Below are 25,151 nucleotides of genomic sequence, written 5' to 3' on the forward strand. Positions count from 1 at the left end.
GAGTCAAAGCACATGCCCACTCCTTGATTACAGCTATATGTTCCCAATGTCACAGATAGGACTTTTGTTTCTCTTGCAGCTCCTCCCTTCCCTCCTCTCTCTCTCTCTCTCTCTCTCTCTCTCTCTCTCTCTCTCTCTCTCTCTCTCTCTTTCTTTTCCCTCCCTCCACCCTCCTTCATCTCTCGTCCTTTTTTTGTAATCTCCCATTCACAATGTGCCACAGAGATGGTTGATAACAGTCTGTTAACTCTGTGATAGACTTGTTATTGCTATTGCTGAGGGAAGTTGTGTATCTCATCCTGCACAATATGGGCTCAACCCTCACACCAGTGCAAGACTCTGATAGTCTGGTTGTTTTTCTCATACTTTTGATATGGTCAGTTATCTGCTGAGCACAATGCAACTCAATTAGGTGAGAATAGGCATGTCATCAAAGACAATGTTCTGTTTTTGATTAATGTTTTATCTTTGAAATTTCTTATAAGTAGTATAATAGAATATCAAAGGTGAAAGACAAGTTAAGAACGGTCAGTTTGTGTGAACTGATGTGAATATAGTATACAGAGATACAAGCATTATGGCAGTGTGTGTGTGTGTGTGTGTGTGTGTGTGTGTGTGTTATGAGCACTGCAGTCGTTAGCGGGGGGGGGGTTCTGTACAGTGGGCCTGCAGGATGGCACAGATGGTGGCTGAATGAGACCCGTACTCGCTGCAGATTTACGCTCCTCTCTCGGGTGTCTGTGTGTCTGTGAGTCCTTCCTTTCTCTCCCTCTCGTTTCTCATTTGACAGTCTGAGCGTATTCATCAGTGTCATTGTGGCAAGACACGCAGACATATGATGTGAGCCATCTATTTCCAGAACTAGTCTGTCTGGTGCACCTCACAGGTACTTTGTTATCAAATTAAAATTGCTGTTGCTGTTATGTGCAAAGTATGATATAGTTCCTTTCTAGGCACACAGATGCAGAATGTGTTGCCCTGAGCTGTTGTTTATTTCATGTGTTAAGCTATCAGCATGTTATTTATGGTATATTATTATAATCGTTTGCTCGTCTCCTTTGTCTTCCTTCAGATCGCACTGGGAAGCACTCCACCATGCCCGACTCACCTGCGGACGTCAAGACACAGTCCAGGTTGACCCCCTACCATGCCGCCCCCACCCAGCACGCAAGGAGCGCCCCGTAACAGCTCCTACACCCCCACTACATGTGAGTAAAGCCAGGTTTACAGTTTTGCAGTAATGGTGTAGCAACAGAGGTACACATCAGCTACGCCATAGGTTCTTCAAAGACATAACAACAGTTATGCTTGATTGTTGATTATGAAAGCAATATCAAACAAGTTGAAGAAAGGCTTAGTAATCTTCACCTTGTCAGTAACACACATGTAGCGAAGCCATTCCAATTGCAAACTTTCTACTTGCCGCAATCATTGCTTGATTACTTCCCCTATTAATGACTGCACAGCAATAGTGTCCTATTGAGTAGTTTGGAAGACAGAGCTTCCCTTCAGAATGCAAACATAAGTAATGTGTGGTATATAATTAAAGGACAATATGGGCTGATATTGTACACATCCATATAATTAGGGATGCACTGTATCAGTGCTGATACTGACTTTTTTAAGCGGATCTGGTATTGGCCATGATATAACTGATCCACATTAAATACAGTTTCTTTGTAAATTTCATCATATAAACATTCACAAAGCCACAGCATACCTGGCCTCATGTTCAGAGTTCCATGTAGTTTGGTATACACATTTTAAACTTTGGAAAAGAGCTCACTGGTATTGGATCTGTACTCTGCATCAACACTTCGTTGTTGTATCACAATCGGTATCGGGAGAGAAAAGGTTGGGTTGGTGCATCCCTGCAGATAATACAATGGTGATTGTATCAACAGGTGCAGTGTGATGCTGAATTATAAATCAATTCTAAAGCGATGGCAGGATGGCTGTACTGTACATCAGACCGCAGAAGTGTAATTCTACCTTAAGACAACAGTGGAAAATAAACACAGCAACACTCGAAAACAGAGCAGATATACATGTGCTCACGCATGGGAAGACAGTCATGATATGCTTCGGTAAAACCCAAAAATAAAAACACCATCAGCAACACAAGACCTTCTTAACAAGTTGCACTAAGCCTTTCCGAATTGCAGTCATTCCAAACAACTCACCCAACAAGTTCATTAACGCCCACCCTTACAAACTGTTGGAGCTTTGCCATGACGTGCATATAGCCTGTGACAAGCAAATTACACCCTAGTATTCATTCAGAAGTGCATACTTAACCACTTGCATGAAGAGCACTAGAATCAAAGAATCGAAGGCCCTGTGGTTCAAAATGCTCAGAGCACTCAAGTCTGCGTTAGTAGTGCTGGTTCTCTGCAACAGAGGCATTATTTTATTCTCTTTAAATCACTTACTCTCCCTTTCTGATATTTACTTTCTCCCCCTCTATCTGTCTATCCGTCTCTCTGTCTGCTGCAAACGCTCACACTCCACAATTAACATCAGGGCTTCCATGCGATGAGGGAGGAAAGGCCCAGCTCTCTCATTACACATGCCAAAGGTTTTAACAAAGCAGTATGCTTTGATTTCCACCAGCCGTAATTGTTACCAGATGCAGTTTGAATATCTCGTCTCTCTCCTCTCTTTACAGTGGCGGCTTTGGACGACAGCCAGAGGGGGAGTGAGTGGATCGCTAGTCAAAACCTAATCTCATTAGAGAGAAAGCTTTATGCCGCCTTGTATCTCTTTGTACACCAACTCCCCCAACACACACACATGCACAGCTCCCGTGCTCTGGTGCGACAGGGGGGTGGGGGTGTCACATTGTCCCTGCTTGTTTAGACTGCAGGACAGAAGGGAAAGGGAGAAGGAGGGAAAGGGACCCAACATGTCTCCAAATACAGAAATATGTTTTTTATGAGACAATGCCGCAAAGGATCAAACGAGCTATGATGATTGGAAGCAAATGTTGAGGATTGTGAATGTTTTGAGGGGAATGTAAATCATTTCAAATCAGTGGTTAGGTCTCAGTGAAGCTGACGTATGTTGTTTCCTTTGTTGGTGTTTGTTAAAGGCACAGTCAGGGATTTTAGGTTATTTTTGGTGATTTGTGCATAGCAAGAGCAAATAATTACTTTTGCACGGCAGTGTGTTTCTATGGAAGTGATATTTTGAAAAAAATATTTCTAATTTTGCTTTCCTTTCTCTTAACACTATTCTTTATGTCCTTGTCTCACACAGTAACCAATGGTAGTAGCCACTCACCTACGGCGCTCAACGGCGCTCCATCCCCTCCAAATGGCTACAGCAATGGTCCTAGCTCCTCCTCCTCATCCTCGCTGGCCAACCAGCAGCTGCCGCCAGCCTGCGGCGCCCGTCAGCTCAGCAAGCTCAAGCGCTTCCTCACAACTCTACAGCAGTTTGGCAACGATATCTCACCTGAAATCGGCGAGCGGGTCCGCACATTAGTGCTAGGACTAGTGGTGAGTGGCTACTGTGTGTGTGAGCTTTAGTTCAAAGGGCTCATAGAGTGAAAGTTGACACCGGGCCTTGAGTTAGCTGGAATAAGTGAATCCATTAGTTGGCTATTTGAGAATAATTCTTAACATTTGTTCAGCATGCGTGAAGTACCAGATGGAAGGCGTTTACGGAATCAAAAAGTTTAAATAGTGTCAGGTTAGTGTTCAGTCACAGAGATGAATACTTTGAAATACTTATCGCTGATTATGAAAACCTCAGGGGTATTTCTTTAAGGCTTTTTTATTTTCTTATGTCATAGACCTCACCCATCTGGTCCTTCAGGCATAAGTGTAATATAAACACAGATCTCTGCCTCCAGGATTGACATCTATCAGTACTTTGCAGCCCATTATTATTATGTTAACACAAAACAATGGCAGTATGTTGTCCTCTGGGACAAAGAATAACATCAAACCAGGAGACTACCATCTTTATGCACCTGATCCACTTTGGACTTAACTCCATTACATTTATTTAAATTCAAATACAACACACAACAACATGGAAAGCCAGAGGCACAGGGCGATAAGGGTTAGACGTGTTATTTTAACATCAAACTTACTAAGATTGTGCTGGTGTCTGACAACCTAACATGACAGCCAGTTGCAGTATTAAAACCTTGTTTATTTATTTAGCTAATGAAAGCAAAAATAATGATTGTAGCTGTAAGAGGATGCACTAATTAAAGCATTACTGGTAATCACACTTCTAACCCAAATTAAGATCCAGTGCATAAAGTGAATAAAAACAGCGTGTGATATTCAAAACCTAAATTTTAATTTGTCTGAGTTAATAATACAGTATATAAACAACATGTATGCAAAGAATAACAAAAATGTAACTGTGTTGTTGTCACCAGAGATTTCTAACATGGTTATATGAAGGCTATATAAAATACATGTGCAAATCTAAGGATTTACAACACATCTATGTGATCTGAGAAAATATGAGCATAACGAGCAGGGGAATACAGAAATAGTGATTGAACGTTGTGCAGAAAGGAGGAGGCGAGGAGAATTTTTTTAATTAGCCACACAGAGCATAGCCTCCTTTTGGCTTCACTATGTTTATTTTTCTCACCGTCTGCATATGCACATGCCTCTCCTGTGTCATTTTGGCTTGAATACCCCCAATACTCTCTCTCCCCATCTTTCTCTCTCGCTCGCTGTCTCTCTGTCCCTCCCCCTGCCTTATTGAAAAGAGTGACACCGTTAATTAGCTAGTTGTGTGCTGGGGAGAGGGAGAGACGAGGACTCAGGAGGTTTCACTAGCTGTCAAGAACAGCCCCTACGCAATCTGGGCGAACAGATGTAAGGCTGAATGTAACAAAATTCAGGTCTGGGAAATAACACAGAGAGTGTGGGGAGGAAAAATGATATCTGGTTGCTCCGTCTCGCTTGATTTTTTTTTTTCCTTGTTTGTATTTTTGCTTGTTATAGAGTGGATTCTTCTCCCATGTGCATGCTCACCTTTTTCTCTTTCTTTTTTTACTCTTTCTCTCTGCTTTGCATCTTGGGAATAGTTCATGTTGAAAATTAAAAATAGTGTTACCGCTGTCTTGTCAGCCATTAATGTTGAGTTACAGACAACCAAAGAAGGAGAGACAGAAACTAGACTGGTTGTGGAGGGCTGACAAACTAAAATGTATAACCCACTTTTCACCCCCCACTGCTCCAAACACACACTCCTGTTTGCAGCCATACAGAAAACACACAAATACCCTTTCACCCTAAATATACAACCCCCTCCCTGTCTATGACACATTTGCCTGGTCCTTGCTGCTTTAATGTATTTTGGTCACCTTGGTCTTATCTGGTCTGTGAAATGAGACAGACAGTTATTCACTTGACACTGACGGAGAGAGGTAAAACAGGATTTTATTAAAACAGGAAAACAGCATTATGGCACAAGGGTGACAGGCTCATGAACTGTGTTGATAAGGATGTGGATGGCACCGTGTACACGTATACAACAGAAAGCTTGTGTGCAAACATCTAAATGAATATCCAAGTGATGGAAACAAAGAAAAAGCAAATAAGAAGAAAAACATCCTGAACAAAACTGCAAGAAATGTGTTATTTTATTGGACATAAATTGCAGAATGCGCTCCAAAAATGAGCAACATCTCCATTCATGTCACTGTTGTTTTCAAAATATACAATATGTTCATGTTTTTTCAGCTTCTATTCATAATAACAAACAAGCAGACCTGAGTTAATGTGAAAATAGACTGAAATGTAAGAACAATAATTCAGCTGCACGTAAATGTTTAGATAAATACGTAGAGGATTGTTGAGGCATGACTATATGAAGTCCACCAACATTCATATATAGTGTTCAAAAAGTGTATATTTGGTCAAAAGAAATTAAGCAAATTTCTTCCTCATACAGCATATGTTTTGGTGATGTGGCTCCTGCATGTGTATTTGTTTTGTTAATTGAAGGAGATGTGTGTCTTTGTTTTCTGTGGCTCTTTTCACTGTGGCTTGCCCATATGCTTCCTATTTCAAAACCCTGAAACATTCACTCCAGGCCAGGATATAGCTTAGCTTCCAATAAGTAATATTATCACTTAATGCCTTCCACATGGATTCATGTGTTTTCTCTCTGTCTCTCTCTCTCTCCTCCAGAATTCCACACTAACCATCGAAGAATTTCACTCCAAGCTCCAAGAAGCCACCAACTTCCCTCTGCGACCTTTTGTCATTCCCTTTCTGAAGGTAGATATTTAAATATATAATTACTACAGAAGGTTTGGCATGCCTGTCTGCCTGAACGACCAAATCTGGAAGACATTTAGCCAGACCAGATCCAGATGTGCATACTTATGTTCATGATATTTATCCCCATTTTCTCCCTATTTTTGGAGTCTCTCTCCTCTTTACATTTTTATCTCTCTCATATCCCTAACCTGTCTCTTTCTTCCCTCTCACTCAGTTTCTCTACAATTTCACAAGATACTGTCGCTCTCATTCTGTCTCTCACATCATCTTTTTCTTTCTCTTGCTCAATCAGTCTGTTTCTCTCTCCTCCAAATTAAACAGTACATAAGTCATTTCAATACTGAGGCTGATCTGATAGGTTCACTCTGTTTAACCTAAAGCTAGCAACTGTTCAGACTATAATTTTTCTGTACGATATTTGAACTGAAAAGAATTTTTGTTTTTGTGTTTTTTTTTAGAAACTTACTAAGGTGTGCTGAAACAGAGCACAATGAATGTGGTTTTGAGGACAACGTCCCCTTTCATGTCCTCCTTTCCAGCCTCCTCTTTCACTCAGGCTTGTTTTGTCATCGATTCTTTAACCCACTAAGCCATATTTTCAGCGAGTATTTTCCATTTTAAGCCATTAGCATGGTATATTACCAGAGGAAGTATCCAGTCATGCGCTTGGTTCAGCCCATTTGTCAACAGTCACCTTGTTTCAGTCACAACAGCGTGCCTCACATTGCTTTATCCCAGTCTGGGAGATACAAATGAAGAGAGATGGTGGTTTTTCTGTTTGTATCTACAGGTGAGATAGCGGCCATTTATGTGCATTTGGGATGTTTGTGTCAGATTGGTGCATATTCTGAATGTCTGCAGGATATGAGGAGCTAAAGTAGTCTGGAGGTGGTGTGGTGGCGGTGTTGGTATGATTTGTTTTGGTAGTCAAAGATGACAAATGGTACTGGGGTTTATATTGAGGGATGTACTGTGCAGCAGCAGTTCAGATGTTATAGGGTCTAGGTGAAGCTGAGATCAATATCAGTGTGGTACTGAGAAATGGAGAGCAGGGACGAGCATAACGTTTAACACAGAGCTCATTTGTTTCTATTACACACCTCTGAAAAGGCTCTGTTTTGTTTTCTCACTTTTTTTTTTTACTGATTTTTTCTGCTTCTCCTAAATCATCTTCTTAACTTCTCGGTCTACCTCTTCCTCTTTATCTATTATCCATCCCTTATCTATCCCTCCCTCCCATGCTCTATCTGTTTGTGTCTGAGTGACAGGCATGAGCTAAATGTTATTTATGAAAACGAGATAGTTGGTCCTCCCTTAGCACAATATCACCTCACTTTCCGTATGCCCGTGTGCGTGTTCATTTGCAGATGTGTGCATGTGTGAACTGCCATTCACAAGCCTGTATTATCCACTGAGGTCCTGCGTGGATGTGGGAAGCAGAAACAGCTCCCACTAGAATCGCTGACACAAACATGGGCTTTGTGTCCTCCCTGTCTCCTTCCTTACATCACTCTCTTATTCTTAAGTTTTCTTATCTGTTTCTTCTTTGACTCACCTTCTCATTTGTTCTCCCCCATATCTTTCTGTCTTTATCCCTTTCCTGCCTCTGTTTACTGTTCCCCATCTATCCATCCTCCAGTCCCTCCTTCCCTTCTCCTCTCCTCGCCAGATGGTTAGTGTATCACTGGGATGGCTGCGGAATCAAAGATGCAACTCTTTTTTTCCCTACATCGCTCCTTCTCTGCCTCTCTCTCTCCCCAGTCTAATTTTAGTGTCTTCCCACTGCGGGGCCTTTAATGCCAGCTACCATATGGTAGCAGAGAGCAGTTGGAGGTGTAGGGGATCTTTTATAGGTGCGTCGAAGCACAGCTGCAACAATGCACGTCAGGGCTCACAGTTTTTCATTACGCTAATGTTAAACCGAGCCACCACCACCCCCCACCCCCACCCCCGTACCCTCACCCCCACCCAAACCCACTCAACTCCTTTCCCCTTCTCTTAATTCTAAACCGCAAATTGGTTGGGACTCTTTACTGGAAGGAGGCAATCATAAACCACACAGCGCCAGTGACGTGATGTGTTGGCGGGACGCCAGCCACACGAGACAACAGGCTTCCAAAGTAACAATGTTTCTTTGTTTTCAAGTTAAAGTTGTGCTTTTTTAAAGTTTGCTCTCAACTTAGCTGTCAAGTGTTTTGCTTTTCTTGTGTCGTGCTGAAGTCAGAGGTGTGCTGTGAGACGAAGGAATAAACACATTTAGCTAAAGAGAGAGAGATAGAGAGTCGTGACAGGAAATAATTGAAACAGGACAATATAGACATTCAAAAACCAAGTCACCTAGTTTCTCCTCCAACTGCAAATTACACAGAAACAGAACGTTGATGAAGTGCAGCATATCCTGAACCTGGCATATTCTGAATAGTTTTTTGGCACCGTTTGACAAAATGACAGATCCAGTATTTTCATAATAAATCATCCTGGGTGGATTTTAGCTGTGGCTGCTGAACACTGCTTGAAATTTTCCTTTCATGCAAGTGCAGATGTTGGTTACCGTAACTGCACAGAAGCAAATCGCCATACTTTATCATATGAAAAATGATCTGGTCTCTTCAGTGGTCTGCATTTCTTGACTCAGTCTTCTTGTTAATGCATCCCACATCTCTGGCAATTATGATGACCTCTAATTAATGAAAGATGAGTTCACTGGGGTCAAAGCAATCTATTTTATGCTCTTTTTTCAGAGGGTAATTATGATCATAAACTATTAACGGACCATTAACTCGGACAGGTAAAGCGAAGGCCAGCACTTGGCATTTCTTTTACTACAGCCAATTACTGGAGAGGGATTTTTGTATGATTATGAAACATAAATACCACTAAACAAATCAGGGTTTTGTTTTGCGAGTATTATTTCCGTATGCAGTTGGCAAAGACAAGATCGAATGGTCAAAGAAATGGAAGGAAATTCATTAGCTAATGTATGACGAGAGAAAAGAAAGGTTGAAAGAGGGAATAAAATCTTCTAGATTATAAAACTGGAAATAATGCAAATGCAAAAATAACAACAAAGCAAGAGACTTAGAGAGAGATTATTTTATTGAGGACAAAACAAAGATTAACAGACCTAAAACTTACAAAGATGGCCCCTCCAAAGGCTCTTGAGATATACCTCGCCAAAATAGACACCACTCACATTCTGAACCTGCCTGACGCAACACTTTCATCTTCTTGCTTCAAAATGCACCCCATCAGATGTCTTTGAAGTCAATGCACACATACCTGCATGACCCTGTAACTCCACACAAGAAAGCAGACCCCCTTGTTATGTCAAAGAGATTGAAAATAGCTGCTGTTTCTTTAAAAAAAAATGATATGCCATAGAGAAACTCTTTGGGTGTTAATGCATTCTGGGTCACAGGAAGTGGTGGTGGTTCAGTGGTAATGAGCAAACAGGGGTTAGATGACGTGGAAGAAATGGATCTCTTGTTACCTCAAATTGGTGTTTTTGGAATGAAAAGACTGCGGAAAAGCTTTTATTATGACATGATCTTTGTTTGGGGCTTTCTGTGAGATAATACATTTCTGTGTGTTATATTTCTTGAAAACAAGCTGAGTTTAAGTAAAATTTTGTAGAGCTTTAAATTGTGTTTCAGATCAAAGAGCTGCATCAATCTGGTTTAATTGATCTTTGAACTGATATGTTCCAACTGCATATTTTCTCTTTTAAGAGCTTAAGATGATTTTGATTACCCTTAAAGCAATGCAGACACGATTGTATTTGCATTTTTCTGTTTTATGCAGTTCCAAATCTCCATAATTATGTTTTCACTACTTTAATATATTGTAGTATAAATAGCTTAGCTCAGAATCTGACAGGTTATTGTTTCCCAAATTAGCCAAAAAGGAAACAGAGAGCCTCTTAGAAAGAGGAGTGAGTGACTGAGCAAGTGATTTTTTGTACTTTTTTTTACATTAGTTGAAAGGCAAAAAGGCAGATGTGATGTTTATATTCTTGCATCTATGCAGGAAATGGTTGTCACTGTCTAAAACATACTGTGCTGTTGTTAAATTTCCTCTGGTTATACAGTGCTGTTTCCTTCTGTAGGCCAACCTGCCGCTCCTTCAGAGGGAGCTGCTGCACTGTGCCAGGCTGGCCAAGCAGAACCCAGCTCAGTACCTGGCCCAGCATGAGCAGCTGCTCCTGGACACCAGCACCACCTCCCCAGTAGACTCCTCCGAACTCCTGCTGGACGTCAACGAGAATGGCAAGAGAAGGACACCAGACAGGTGGGTGAATCAGAAAGTCGATCATTATTTATTCATTATGGGACTAATTTGGGTAAGAATCATAACATAAACCAGTCAAGATGTAGTGTTTATAACTTTACCAGCTCCAAACATTAAAGCAACTGAGGCTTTTTACTCCTCTATGATTTGATCTCATGCATGAATCCCTTTGAGTCTGCTTACATCTCCATGAACACATACATTACTCCACAGACACAAGCTGAGCCAATGCAAAGCAATAGTGTGATGTGTTAATGTATGTATAGAAAGTGTCTGACAGTACGCCACCGGGCCTCATGACGTGCTCCGTTGGACATCTCAGCTCCTGGCTCCTTCTCTTAATGGGCCAGAACTGAGGAGAGGAAGAGATGGGAAAAGTAGACATGGCTACACCCAGACACACACACACACACATACACACACACATCCTGAGGATAGAAAATAGAGGGAAGACAGCTGTGCCTTAATGAAAAGTGGGAACGTGTATGAATATGTATTCGGTGTATGTTCTTGATACCTATGTTATCATTTACTTCCATGCTTGACTGGGTGTGTAAGTACACAGTGTGTGCCTCTCTCTACATCAGTTCAACCACCCCTCCCCGCCAAATCATTACATCCATTTGTTGTCACGGACTTTGGTAAGAACTCAATGTTCCCTGCTCTAATGGACAAGCACTGAGATGTGACGTCTAGGAACACACAGCACTGTAAAAACCTATAGTCCTCTCTCCAACAGTCTTCCCCCAAAGCAGCAGAAACGGAAACAAGCACAAACCCGTCCAGACCAACGGCGAGAGTGTGTGCATGTTTAAGACTGTGGCTCATTCCCAGCCTAATAAAGTCAATTTTATGTGGTAGAGCTGCAATATGACTAAAAAATACCATCACAATCTATTTATATGTTTGTGTACATTTCTCTCAAAATGGCTTTACAAAGGAACTTTACTAATCAGAATAACAACTGAGGCTAACAGGTCTTTAATAAATGCAATTAGATATCCATACAAACATTCTTTCATTAAACATTATTAAGCATTTTTTACTTCTTGGACAGAAGTTTGTGAACATTTGTGTTTTGTCGTGAGTTTGTGAGCCTGTTCTACGAGTACAATGTGTGCAATAAAGGGTAATTCCCGAGGGTCTAAAAATTTTTAATGCAGGCAGGGGAGAGGAAAATGTACTTTTCATATCTGCTGAGGGACAAAAATGCCAAACGCAATATTAATAATTCTCACCTCTCTTTTTCCCCAACAGTCGGATAGGCAGACTTTTTCTGTAATACCTGCATATTTGCAGTTCGTCTAGTGCATAGGGGAGTGAGCTTCGGGGAAAAGGTGTGCGTGTAAATGTGAGAGAGAGAGAATATGGAGAGATAGAAAAAGTAAACAGGCACCTGTATTCAGTGAAAAAATGTGGTCTGTGTGAATGTGTGTGTGAATGATTCTATATCCAGTGTGAAAGCGTGAGTATGGTTTGTGTGTGTGTGTGTGTGTGTGTGTGTGTGTGTTTGTGTGTGTGTGTGTGTGCCTGCCTAGGGAGATGGGCTGATAACACATACAGATGAGGCTCCAGCACCAATATGGCTGGCTAAGCACCTCTGGTTTCTGCTTACCTCTGCTCTGCATTCCCGCTTATTGGAGCCCTGTGTCAGAATATCGGAAGTTGAATGGGAATCCTTAATTACAGACAACAATGCACTATCAATGCATCCTGATTAATACCATGGTCTGCAGGAACCAGACCAGGAATAACGCATTACAGTATGCAAATGAGAAAAAAACATACATATAGAGTAAATTCTCTAACAAAAGCAGATATTTAAATAATAGCTGGGTGTACAAAATTACCGGTACCTGTACTGTAATGGCTTGCATAGTAAATTCAGTATCATACAGAAATACTCTTCTCACTCACTAATTGATTAATTCCAATCCATTCTGCTTTTGTTAATGTAAGTCAACACATATTGCAGATGTTTCACAGTAAAAGACTTCCAGGCAAGTGAAGAAATTTATGCCCCTTGAAAAACTGAAAGGTGTTTAAGGTGAAATAGGGGAACTGTTGAATTTGTAAAACAATAAAGGGATTGCAGATCAAAAAACAAGGAGGCAATTTAGAAATAAAAGCCCTTTCTCGCATTACTGCCCATCTCAAATTAAGGCATGAGTCTTTCTTTAGTTGAGATTTAAAAAATGGCATGTGTATGTAAATTGGGCATGTATGTATCTACAGCAGATAAATTACAGTATGTGTGCACACACCCATGCATTGTATAGGTGACTGTGAACATGTGTGCATGTGTGTACTCCAGTGCCTGTAGATTCATTGTTGCAGCAGGAAGGCTGGGGAGATAAGAGTGTGGTTTTTTTTTGGGGGGGGAAGGCAGCGAGAGACGGGCGGATGGAGGGTAAGAGCATATGGAGAGCTGTGGATGAGCATTAGGAGCCCATAAAAACAGCTCATTAAGAAGTTCAATCTGTTCATTGGAGAGAGAGCTGGAGAGGAAGAGGAGAGAGGAAAGTGGAGGATTGCAGAGGGGGGAGGTTGGCAAGATTTAACTGTGAACTGACAAAGCTGAGAACACACACACAGACACACATGTGCAAGCATGCACACACACAAATACACCTGGCCACATTAATCTTTGGAAGCAGGCTAACAAAAATCCACCTTATCCTCTGCAAGCTACTTGAGTGAGTGAGTGTGTGTGTGTGTGTGTGTGTGTGTGTGTGTGTGTGTGTGTGTGTGTGTGTGTGTGTGTGTGTGTCTGTCTGTAATTTGTGTGAGTGCACACATTCAACTTTAGTTGTGTATGTGTGTATGTACATTATGAATGGACATGCCCACATGAGAGAATTCCAGGGTGATTCCTGTAAAAACAGCCTTTCACGGCAGTTCTTTTGTCTGTTAGCAGGTCAACTCAAGCCTTTACTACAGCACAATGGATGGAACAGTTGTTATGATATGATATGTTTCAAGTTTGGTTTTTGTATATAATAACTGTAACAAATAAATTTTGAATCAGACATTTTTACAAAATAGTTGTGATAACCATAACGCTGATTTGTGCCTGTGTTCTCTCCTCTCTCCGTCTTTTATTTCCCTTTTCTACTGATCCATTGTGCCTCAAGAGGTCTTTTGTTATTTGCATTTCACTGTATCAAGAATGTGTTTATGTCTGGTAAAAGCAGCAACATTTTTAGACATATTTGGTCTCATATTGGTCTTATTTTACTTGGAACAGGTAAAGAATTTTGCCAGTACAATGAAATAATTCTGCATGTTCTTAATGTAGTGTTATTTGTTTCAGGATTCCTCTAAAGGAGTCCATTTAAAACAAAAATTGTCTCACCCACTGGAAGAAAACCTCTTAACAGAGAGTTCTAGATGCAGTGAAAATGAATTACAAACTCAAAAATGTGTCTCTTTCTTTCTTTCTCCACCCAGAACCAAAGAGAATGGCTTCGAGCGAGATGGTGTCCTGCACCCAGATGTTCACCCTAGCAAGCGTCCGTGCACCATAAGCCCCGCACAGCGCTTCAGCCCATCCAATGGGATCTCCTACCAACCCAATGGCCTGCCCCACCCAGGCCCGCTCCCTCCGCAGCACTACAGGCTGGACGACATGGCCATCGCCCATCACTACCGTGATACTTACAGACACCCCACCTCCAATCATCGGGAGATCCGGGAGAGAGCCAGGCCTATTGGTGAGGAAATGGGGGAGGATGGAGGGTGTATATAAGTGTGTGTGCATGTCTGTGTCCATACATTTGAATTTTGAGACACAAACCAATCCCACTACATGGCATACTGTCAAAGCTTTTACTCTGTATTAGCAACAATAGAAACATAAAGAGAATTTTATATACAGAAGTTACAACAGTTACATAGTTTTTATATAATTTCTCAGGCTTCTCAGTTCTTTATATACCACTGAGATCTGTAATTTTAATAATAATGATAATCAGTCAGTTTCCACTTCAGTCTGGATGCTTGTTGTTGCAGTAGTCTCTCTGACCACAAGGCCATCCTGCTGCCTCAGAAAGCACAAACAAAAGCCACTGCAATCTGATGGCTGACTGAAGTAATGCACTGTGAGATGTATGAGTGCACAACATAAGCACATTTAGACACAGTGTCGACGTATTAGAGACATTTTTCTGCATAGACCGAGTCTTGATGAAGCTGTAATGACAACTTTGGCTCAGTTCTAAAAATAGGACAGACATTTACCATGTCTTGCCTTGTGATGGATGTTTATTGGACTAGAAGCTCAGTCATTTGAGTCCTGCCCTCAGGGTGGGAGAGAGATATGGAGACAGAAAAGAAAAGGGGGAGTGAGGGAGGAGGAGAAAGAAATGGACGGAGAGAGAGTTTCAACTAGGGACCAAATGAAGGATAGATGAAAGGGGCAGTAAGGTGGTGATGGAGTATTGTTACATTGATCCTCTGTGTCATACTGACATTCCTTTTGTTTATCTTTCTCTTTGTCTATCTATCTTTCTTTCTTTTTTACAGGTATGCATACAGGGACCAGGCAGGAAGAGGTGATTGACCACAGGCTGACAGACAGAGAGTGGGCTGAGGAGTGGAAGCACCTTGACCATGTAAGAAAAGTAATAACATTTTTTTATTACTATACCTTACAGTTCTGTCTCTGTAAGTAACAGAGATTAGCTAAATCCTCATTTCAGTCATATTCAATTGTGATATATTACATTGTACTGTGAGCCTTCATTACACTGTTCAGAGAAAGTGTGTGTTTGTTAACGGCTGTACACAAAATTAGAGTGATCTTTACTTGTTTTGTGTGTTTAAGAAATTGTTGTGTGAGATAAATTTAAAGAAAGGTTTGACATTACATGCATATCAAAGTAATGTTTTTATATAGAATGAAGAAGTGTATTTGTATGTGTATGCTTGCATGTAAATAATGCATGTAAGTAATGCAACAAACATACTGTACAATGTAAATATTGGTAAATTGTTGTCCACGTGTTCACTTTCAGTGTTAATCAAGTCCCTTAAAAGCTGCAGTCCGTAACTTTGTGCATGTTCAAACTACATGAAATATGACAGAACATCTAGTGTCACATTTGTGATGCTGTTTCACCTCGCTGTTGTTGGTATGCAGTGAAAATGTAATCAACCTATCAAGTAATGTGATTAAGTAAGATGTCAACTGGAGAGGTTTGACCAACAAACCTGATCATCAAGTGTGAGAGTGTGTCTCCAAAATATGCACCTAGTGTTTCACTACCAAACTCCACGATACAGATGAGTATAATAATGATACTCTAACTAAAATAACATGACAGATATCGGCTTTAATTTAGAACCCCACCCTCCGCCACCACACCCTTGCTGAATTTAAATTAATCCATCTATGTCTATGTGTAAACTCAGCGCCTTGCCCACTCCCTGTCACCCGCAGCTGTTGAACTGTATCATGGACATGGTGGAGAAGACAAGGCGCTCACTGACAGTACTGCGGCGGTGCCAGGAGGCCGACCGCGAGGAGCTCAACTACTGGATCCGACGATACAGCGACGCTGAAGAGCTGAAGAAGGGTGCCACTGGTGGGCAGTCAAGGCAGCAAAGCCCGGCAGCACAGGAAAATGCAACATCAGGTAGGGGATCATGCATACTGTACATGTATTAGAGGTATTAAAGGACATAATGGCAAAGTAATTAGTAGATGGATTTTTACAAAGCTGCTTAAAGCCATGTTCCAGTAAGTTTAAGTTATGTCAATGCTTACATTTCATGGTCTCTTAGCGATGTTTTTTTTGTAAGACAACAGGTCTCCACTGGTATCTCCACTAACTTTAGTCTTTCTTTCTTTTCTTTGTTTATATATTATAATAAATATATAAAATATATAAATACCTTATTTTTAAGGTGTAACTAATGTAAACACTTCCTTGCAATCTGTCCCTTTTAAGCCTTTTAAAATCTGCAGTTTTCGCATCATTATTTAAGAAGCCCAGATCTGACAACCTCATTCTTAATTATAAATAGCTAATATATCTAAAATCCTCCATTGTTACTTAGCTTGTTTGCATCCTTCATGAAAATTATGGTGTTTATTTTTTTTATGTTCCCCAGCAGTTTTATGTCCAGAAAGGCTGATAGTAAATGTGGAGTTCCACAGGGTTCATGTCTAGGTCCTCTACTGCAAGTTTGTACATGCTGCCACAAGGCCATGTCAGCTGTTATCATGATTACACCGATGACAGTGAGTTGTACATATTCCTGTCCCCTTGAGAACTTGAGCCATTTTACATCTCGCTAGTTTATTGCATCAGAAAACCTGGATGTTTTGCTTTATTCCTTAAACCTTTTCACGGAAACATCAGAGTAACCAACAGGTTTTATAAAATTCTGATTTGTTCTACAATCTTTTGTGCTATGTCATGCAAAACACTGGTTAATCTCTGATTACCATGGCTGTGTGTTTGTGTCTCCCCAGAAATTCACAGGGAGATGCTGCACCGGCCTGTGTCTGGCTACGTCCCTGAAGAGATCTGGAAGAAAGCTGGTGAGCAGCACTTCCATGCCTGCCATCATCACACACACACTTTCTCTCTCTTTCTCTTTATCTCTCTGCCATTTTTAAGACATTTTGCTCTGTAGAAATCAAGGCCATCTTTTCACCCAGATGATTCAGGGCTGGAAGTGGAGAGGAGCTCCTATAAAGCTCATTCTCCCCTCTCATCCCAGTGTGGTCTGTGCTGTGCTGTCTGCATCCTCCTCCCATGTTAGACTTGAATTAATGTATCAGGCTACTCTTAGAAAATCATTTATATTTGATACAGTAGGAAGTTAAAAAAAATATGAGTTTCACTACCACACTCAGCACACTCCAAATATGATGTCAGGTCGTAAAACGATTTCATTGCGCCAGTCAAAGTAGGGACATAAGTAGCTTTTACAGCTGGTCCAGTGGTTCTACTGTTAAAAGTACAGTAGCAAGAATTGGTATCTTTTTGCTTTTGGCACTTTTGTAATCCCCTTAGCGATAGACATTGTAGCTATTCTGTTTAGTGAAAGCATTGTAAAATTGTAGAGGGAAATTTGTAGAGCCAGTTAAGATCAAGTATTGAAACTAATTTGTTGCTTTAACAGCTTTCAGTAGTTGCCATTACATTTTTAGCATACAGAAACAGCATTCTTTAAACTCATGAGCACAACTACAATCATCATTATTGCTGTCCTGAAAAACTGAAAGAATTTTCTGCTTAGGGTTCAATGCTTGAGGAATCCACTTTGTATTCACCGTCAATGATACAGTATATCTGCTTTTTAAACCCCTTGGAGAAAAGAAATTGTCCCCTTGCTTGACCAAGCATGATGTGTGAGATACTCAGAACAAGTAATATGCATTTAAATTGAATTGAGTATCACCATCGGGACTCTGCCTGCTCTCCAGTACTCTCCTCCCCTCACCAGCTTTGATCGATCTTCCATCTAAGGCATTTGGTGTGTAATCACAATTCCATGCACAAGGCATATATCACACGGCACCAGGGCAATTTCCATGACTTCAGGCAGCACAGTAGGTTAAAGACAAAACCACCCTGGTTTAAAAATGTAGCTCAATCACTGATGGAGAGAAAATGTCTTTATAACAGCACACATTCTGTCTGATATTAAAAACAGATTTTGCACTTGTAATACAAGTGTAATGTGTACAAAGGAAATGAATTAAAGTGAAGCATATTTGTCAGATATAAAGCTGTATTCATCTTTTGTCTGTAGGATAAATGGTGCCCGCTATTTTTCATTCTCTCTGCATTCTTCTCAGTATTTACGCCATCCTTTTCACTTCAGTCGCATATATTCTGGCTGAGGAGAGACTGATCTTAATGTGACCCAGGGAGGATTGCAAAATAGGATTTTTAACACAATGGAGTGCGGCTGTGAATACATCTGTTTGAAATGGGTAAAATGTTTACAGTTGGTGATAAATATTCAAGCACCTTGCATGGTGTCCTACCGGTTTCCCACTTCCCCTCACCACATGGGCCTCTGGGAGCACAATGAAAATGCATAATTTAAATATAAATTGCCTGATTTGCATACACAATTAGTCAAGTTACAGGCTTGATGGGAGCAAACAAAAAGCCCTTCTTTTGCCTTGACGTTCGGTTGGAATTCCACCGCTTAACACCCGCTTGGCAAGGTTATTCATTCCACAAAACAAGTATAAAATAACACATTGCTGAAGCTAAAACAAGGTTTCTGAGTGATTACCTGGGATTAATTGGCTCATGCTGTTGTCTCAAGGATATTTTTCAGATTAAAAGAAAAAAATTGATTTTGTTTGCTCATCTTCAAATAAGAGCATTTCAACTTTTCAACATTACACATTGACGCATTAGAGGATATACTGTAACTGATTAAGCCACAGTCACTGTCATAAGAATGTAGTAATTAGATAGGGGTACGCAAGTGAGTGATTAAAACTGTTATTGTGTTTAGAATGGCAGACACACATTTTTTAAAATGACACAGTGGTTTTGAATGTGTTTCCAAGAATCTGACTTTATGTACATGCTTATTCCCATGTAAAAACATCTGTGAATTCTTAAATTTAGCAGTATGCTCATTGAAAATAAACTTCCAACGACAGGATGATATAATACACACTATGTTGCAGGTACGGGAGGCTTGACTTCCTCTGTGTCCACACTCTTTCCAGAAGAGGCAGTGAATGAGGTGAAGCGACAGGCCATGTCAGAGCTGCAGAAGGCCGTGTCCGAGGCCGAGCGTAAGGCTCACGAGATGATCAGCAGCGAGCGGGCCAAAATGGAACGTACGGTAGCCGAGGCCAAGCGACAGGCGGCCGAGGACGCGCTCTCCATAATCAACCAACAGGAGGACTCCAGCGAGGTAGGCACATACACAGACACTTCAAAACATCAAAATGTGTTCCCTCAATCTTTCACACATCGTGAAATCCGTCATCGTCATCGTCTTGTTTGGTAGTTATGGTATTGCATCTTTCTTTGTTGACTATACTTTTGTTGCCAGCTGTTCTAGTGACTCCCAAATGACACAGATGACAGGATGTTCTCTTACAAAGAAATTATGTTGTTTTTTATCATCGTATTAGTAAAAGCAAATCATTGTATATTATCTTTCAAATATCAAAGAGGTTGCTGATTATTGCCAGTGTTCCTGCAAATAGAAATTCTTTTATAGTCAGGAGATAGTGGGAAGGTGCGCAAAACAAAGCAAAGCGAGGTCAAACAAGCAGCTATTACCCTCTCTTTCCTCCTTCCTCTTTATTTTTCTGACAGAGTAGCTAGCATGTTTAGAAAGGTGTTACCAATTCAGCTGCTAATCACCATTGGAGACCTTGACATTTAATCAGTTAAGTGAGAGTGAAATATGGCATCGTCATTAATTGCAGGAGTGAAGTTTATGAGAGAAGCGCCCCAGAGGAGAACTTTCAGAAGCTGTTTGTAACCTTGTTCTCAAGTTTCCTGTGGATATGTAGCCGCCCTGACATGCTCTCCCTGTGGTTTCCAATATATATAAGAGGCCCTAAGTGTAATCAGTTTTTGATCTGTCTGTGGTTTGTTTAAGCTTAAGTGTTATTTAAGCAGAGGCTAGTTCTGTTATGTGCAGACTGGTACACCGATATCTGTTGCTAATCTTGTTGTTGCTAATGTCTTGTTCACTAGTTCTCTGTTTGATGTGCCATTTTGTTGTCACAAACATATGATTATCTTTTTGTGTGAATAAAGGCATAAAACAAAACAAACAAGGGGCCTAATTACATTTTTTGCAATGATCAGAAGTTCATCAGCTGTAATGGCCAATTGTCATCTCTGTCTGACTGTAAATCCTTCTGCTGTATTATTTTTGTGTATTTAGTTAACTTTGTATCTATCTGTCTGTCAGAGCTGCTGGAACTGTGGCCGCAAAGCCAGTGAGACGTGCAGCGGCTGCAACACGGCGCGCTACTGCGGCTCCTTCTGCCAGCATAAGGACTGGGAGAAGCACCACCATGTCTGTGGTCAGACCCTCCAGGCCCAGCAGCAGCAGCAGGCCAGCCAGCAGCAGGGAGGTGTCCCGGGGTCAGAGACCCCTGCTCCCATCAGCTCCTCTGCCTGCACCCCGAGCAGCGGAACTGGGAGTCCGGCTGCTACCCCGCCTGCTGCTACCACTCGCTCCTCCACCCCCAGCACCCCGTCCTCCTCTGCCCTGGATGGCACACCGCGCTAAAAGACTCACACAGAGGATGCAGGCAAATGCCTCCGGGGCTTAACAGCCAGCCCTCAACCCCACAAACAGCATGACTGTCTACATTGCCTTGCAAAGATACTAAGCTAATGTGGCTAACAGAAAGAGATGGCAATGCTTCTGTCTATCTTGCAGCGTAGTCATAGAAGGAGGAGGAGGAGGTCCATAATCAGGTCATATTGACTTGCCATGACTTTAAAGAAACACAAAGATATTCTTTGTTTTGAATGAATGAATTTAAATATTGACATCCTTTTATCGTTACACTTGCTATTCTTGTTGTCTGTTTGTCGTCGTGCCTGTTGTTATTAACGTTGTTGTCCTTGTAGCTTATCTTATTTTCTCCTGTAAATATTTAGAGACTGAGCAGAGATAGCCGTGAACTCAAGACAAGTATATCTGACCTCCCCTTTTTTAAATGTTTTTATTTTCCTTCCTGTATCTGGGGCGTGAGACTAGTCAACCCCTGTTTTACCAAACAGCACACCAAGGGAACATATAGCTAGCAGAACAACTGAAGTCATTAATACTCTTTGTAAAGAAAGATATTAGATTTAAACACCCTGACAGGCACCGACGGATGGATGGATAAACAAGTTTGCTGCCTGGAGAGAGGAGGGGGATGGACTGAATCTCTGGCCCACAGACCGCCATGAAATGGGCAGATGTGCAGCAGATTGCAAGCAGAGCCAGCTGTTCAACCAATGTTATTTCCCTCTCACTTGTAATAATATCCAGGTCAGTGGGCTGGGAAATACAAATCCATCTCCCTGAAGGATGTAAAATGAAGAATTCTTGGACAAGATACAAAACTTTGCCCACTGCACATGTGGAGAATGTACTGACTACAATTCGCACGTGCATGCTTGGTGGGTCACAGAAGCTCTCAAACAGGAAGTGAAGTCATCATCCTACTGGCGAGACTGTCAAATCACCACAACAGCAGCTGCTGGGCCACTCAGAGCTGAAAACTTATAGAACTCAGTAGGAAGCTTATTCTGCGCCCCAGATGCTCCCCTCCTGTCTCAACTCTGAAAAACATTTTCATCTTTCTTCATGTTCTTATTCTTTTTCTGTAGATGTCATGGTGTTTAAGACTTCTGTCCTGTGGTGTCACCAATGGTTATTTATTGTATATGTGTTGGGCAATTGTGACAATGCATAGTACTTCAACCAGTCACAACTCTAAGTCCTTCATAACTCTTTCTCTCTAGCTGGTGCAAAAAGAGATAAAAAAAAACAAGTGTTATCTTTTTTCCAAGCTGCTTTTCTATTCTGTGTGTAAGTGGTAGATCCCTCGTAGTTCTATAAGTTTTACTTCCCTTCGTCCTCAAGAAAAGACACAAGCTATATCTCAGAGCTGCTACTTGAGTCCGACCCAGATCTTTTCTGAGAACTAGCATGTTGCGCGGAATGCTAACCTAAATGTTTTGTACAAGGGACATACATAAATGTATTTGCACTGTCACAGAGGTTATTTCGGCATGCTTCTTTTCAGCATACTTGTGTTGTCAGTATAGAGCCATAATTCATCAACCATTCTGTATGTAGTGATAGCATTATCTGTTTTTACATTCTTTGGGATGGGGGCAGTTGGAAAAATATAAAATCACCAAACCCACTTTTTTTTCTTCTCAACATGCTAACAAAAGCGGCCATAATAATGTCTTTTTTTGACTAGTTACAGACAGTGCATGCACATTACTGAACGTTTGTTAAATATTTGTTATTTTTTAGAAAAACTTAAAAACAACCAAAAAAAGTTAAAAATACAAAAAATATTCTAACAAACTAACTTTCCAAATGCAGAGGTGTAGACTCCGATTGACAGCTTTAACACTGCAAAGCACCAGGTAAACACAGTATTAACACAAGAGATAAACAAAAAAAAAACACCAAAAACAGCCAAAGACTGACACCAAGGACCAAAATCCTGATTTCAACAATTTTCAAAAGAGGTTTGTTCACACAAATATTTGCTTATTTATTTCTGCAGGTTTTGTTCATACATTCATAAAACAAAACCAACTTCAGTGTCATAAATGTCCCACCCCAACAGCACTCATCTTACATTGTGAAATGAGAAGGTGTGAATTAAACAATGAACATTTCACAGCAGTGTTACATTTTAACTGGAGCAATAATAACCAATGTGACATGAACACTGATGATTTCTGTAACCATTTTTGAAGAAAATCTTTGAGCTATTTTTTGATCTTGTTTATACATTTTCTCATTACACAAATGTCAGATTAAGTGCCCATTTCCACTTTTCAGCAGTTAAGTTATTCTTAAAGAGGTGAATGTGAGACTGGGCTTTCACATCAAAGCCATTTGCAGTTGTTTTATATTTATTTATATCAAAGTATGCCATTTTTGCTGTTGGGATAGATAATCAGTCGCAGCTTTGTTGTAAACCTTCAATGTAAATCAAACAAACCTCTCATTCGCAGTAAGAGAGCACTTACCCTGACGCACACAAAGGCTCTTCACCCCAAACACCTTGGTGCTACACAGAAGCGCGTTACAAATTCTGACCTCAAGGAACAAGTGGAGGCCCTCAAGGGTTCTGGGCTGTTTGCTCCCTCTGTACTTCCTCATCTCTCCCTTCTTGTCTAAATAAATTACACACCTGCATTCTTGACTAAAGGGTTAAACAATCCAAAAAGGTGTCTGACACCCTACTAGCGACTCCTCAGAAGCTGTGACGAAACAGCCAAGCTGTTTTAACACTAGTGTATTTGAAAGTATACAACAAATAACATGTGTGTTCATCATTATCAGGGCAAAAAAAACCTGGGTTTAAAAAAAGAAAAAAAATCGAAGACAAACATTATCGCTCAATGATTCTTTGAGAAGCTCTATTTTTTCTTTCTTCCCTCCTCTATGTGTGTTTTGCTACAAATTCCTCTGTGGCAAACAAGTCTCACTCTACCTCTTACAGCACGATAAGAGCATCAGTCGCGGCGCTGATACTGGTCTAGTCTAAACCAAATGGGCACAAGAGAACAGGAAAATAAAAAACCCAAAGTCGAAGCTCATACAGCTGCAAAACCATATCACTACTTGGTAACAATGCAGACCTCATAAATAAATGAAACATAAATGAATAGAAATGAGAAAAAAAACTGAAAAAAAACTTTTGTTATGTTCCTTTAAGCCTTTGGCATTTCTAGAGTACATCAAGAGTTTGAATTGTTTGAACAGATTTTAAAAATTGTGCTAATTTTAAAGAAAAGTGTTGTCGATTCCTATTTCGACGATACGCGCTAAGGTCACAGATAAGAAATGTTGTTTCTCTCTCGCTCTTTTTTCTCTCCTGTTTCCCCTCCACCTTTTTCTCCTCTTCTCTTCTCTGTTGTGAAGACATGCTAATGTGCTTGTCGACTTGTCAGCGTGGGTAAAGTCAAAAGGGGGGGATATACAAAGCTTGTAAAATCTAAAATAAAAGAAATGAAGGCTATGAATTTAGGCATGCCAGTTTTTCACAATAGGAGGAAATGTTATTTAAATTTCCTACTTATCAAGAAACATTGGGGAAATGTGTGGGGCCAACAGTGAACAGCGAAGGCTGTAGCATTAATCTGTGGGAGTGAGCTGAACTTCAGGGGTGGGAAGGGGATTTTTTGCGTTCTCTTGAGAAAATTTATTGTGAAAAAAAAAGAGCTCAAATGATTTGAAGTTGTTGTGCAATACTTATTTGAGACATGAAAACCACAGGTTAGTGGTAGGCTGACACTGGGCGGTCTTTCCATCGCCTAGGGTCAGTGTCCTCTAGAGAGCTTTCCAGTCTACTATGTCAGAACTGTGGTTTCTTGTTGATTTTTTTTCTTTTTGGTTCTTTTTTTAAATTTCTTTTTTGGGCTGTAAACTATGGTCTGTCAGTCTGTGAAACTTTGCAGTATAATTCTGGTATTGTTGTTCTCTTAACGGTGTAATAAATATGTTAATACCTGCCTCTGACTTGTGTTCTTTCATTACAACAGCAGTATCCAAGATTAGCAACCCCATCCAGATAAACATCTGCATATCCAAAATTAATTTTGATTTTACAGTTGAAGTTCAGTTTACATGTCACAAGGGGTGCTACTCTGCCTGAGAAAGCTGTTGTATGTCTTCTGTGGCTTTAGAGGGAGAAAAAATAACTCTGATTATCTCAGCTTGGATTTAAGACTTTCCAGAAAGCCTATGTTACAAACTGGAGGTGTGGGGTTTGAAAGAAGTGGGCATTTAGGAGTTGTCGGTCAGATGAGGCATTATCCACCATGTTGAATACGCCAAGTTGAAGGCTATATAATTTTTTGCAAAAAGCTGGTTGAAAGTGGTATGGGTGGGATTATAAAG

General features: G+C 40.7%; 1 protein-coding gene across 1 annotated transcript; it reads left to right on the forward strand.

Annotated features, from left to right (window-relative positions):
• Positions 1-1,080: 1,080 nt before the first annotated feature.
• runx1t1 (RUNX1 partner transcriptional co-repressor 1) lies at positions 1,081-24,764 on the forward strand. Its single transcript, XM_044171564.1, is given in 11 exon segments — positions 1,081-1,136; positions 1,138-1,208; positions 3,259-3,500; positions 6,168-6,257; positions 10,366-10,547; positions 13,998-14,260; positions 15,072-15,160; positions 15,988-16,183; positions 17,026-17,094; positions 19,258-19,448; positions 20,466-24,764. Coding segments are annotated over 11 exon segments (1,758 nt in total). The 5' UTR covers positions 1,081-1,095; the 3' UTR covers positions 20,790-24,764.
• Positions 24,765-25,151: the final 387 nt, after the last annotated feature.

Source organism: Siniperca chuatsi, linkage group LG17, assembly GCF_020085105.1.
Source record: "Siniperca chuatsi isolate FFG_IHB_CAS linkage group LG17, ASM2008510v1, whole genome shotgun sequence".
NCBI classification, from domain to species: Eukaryota; Metazoa; Chordata; class Actinopteri; order Centrarchiformes; family Sinipercidae; genus Siniperca; species Siniperca chuatsi.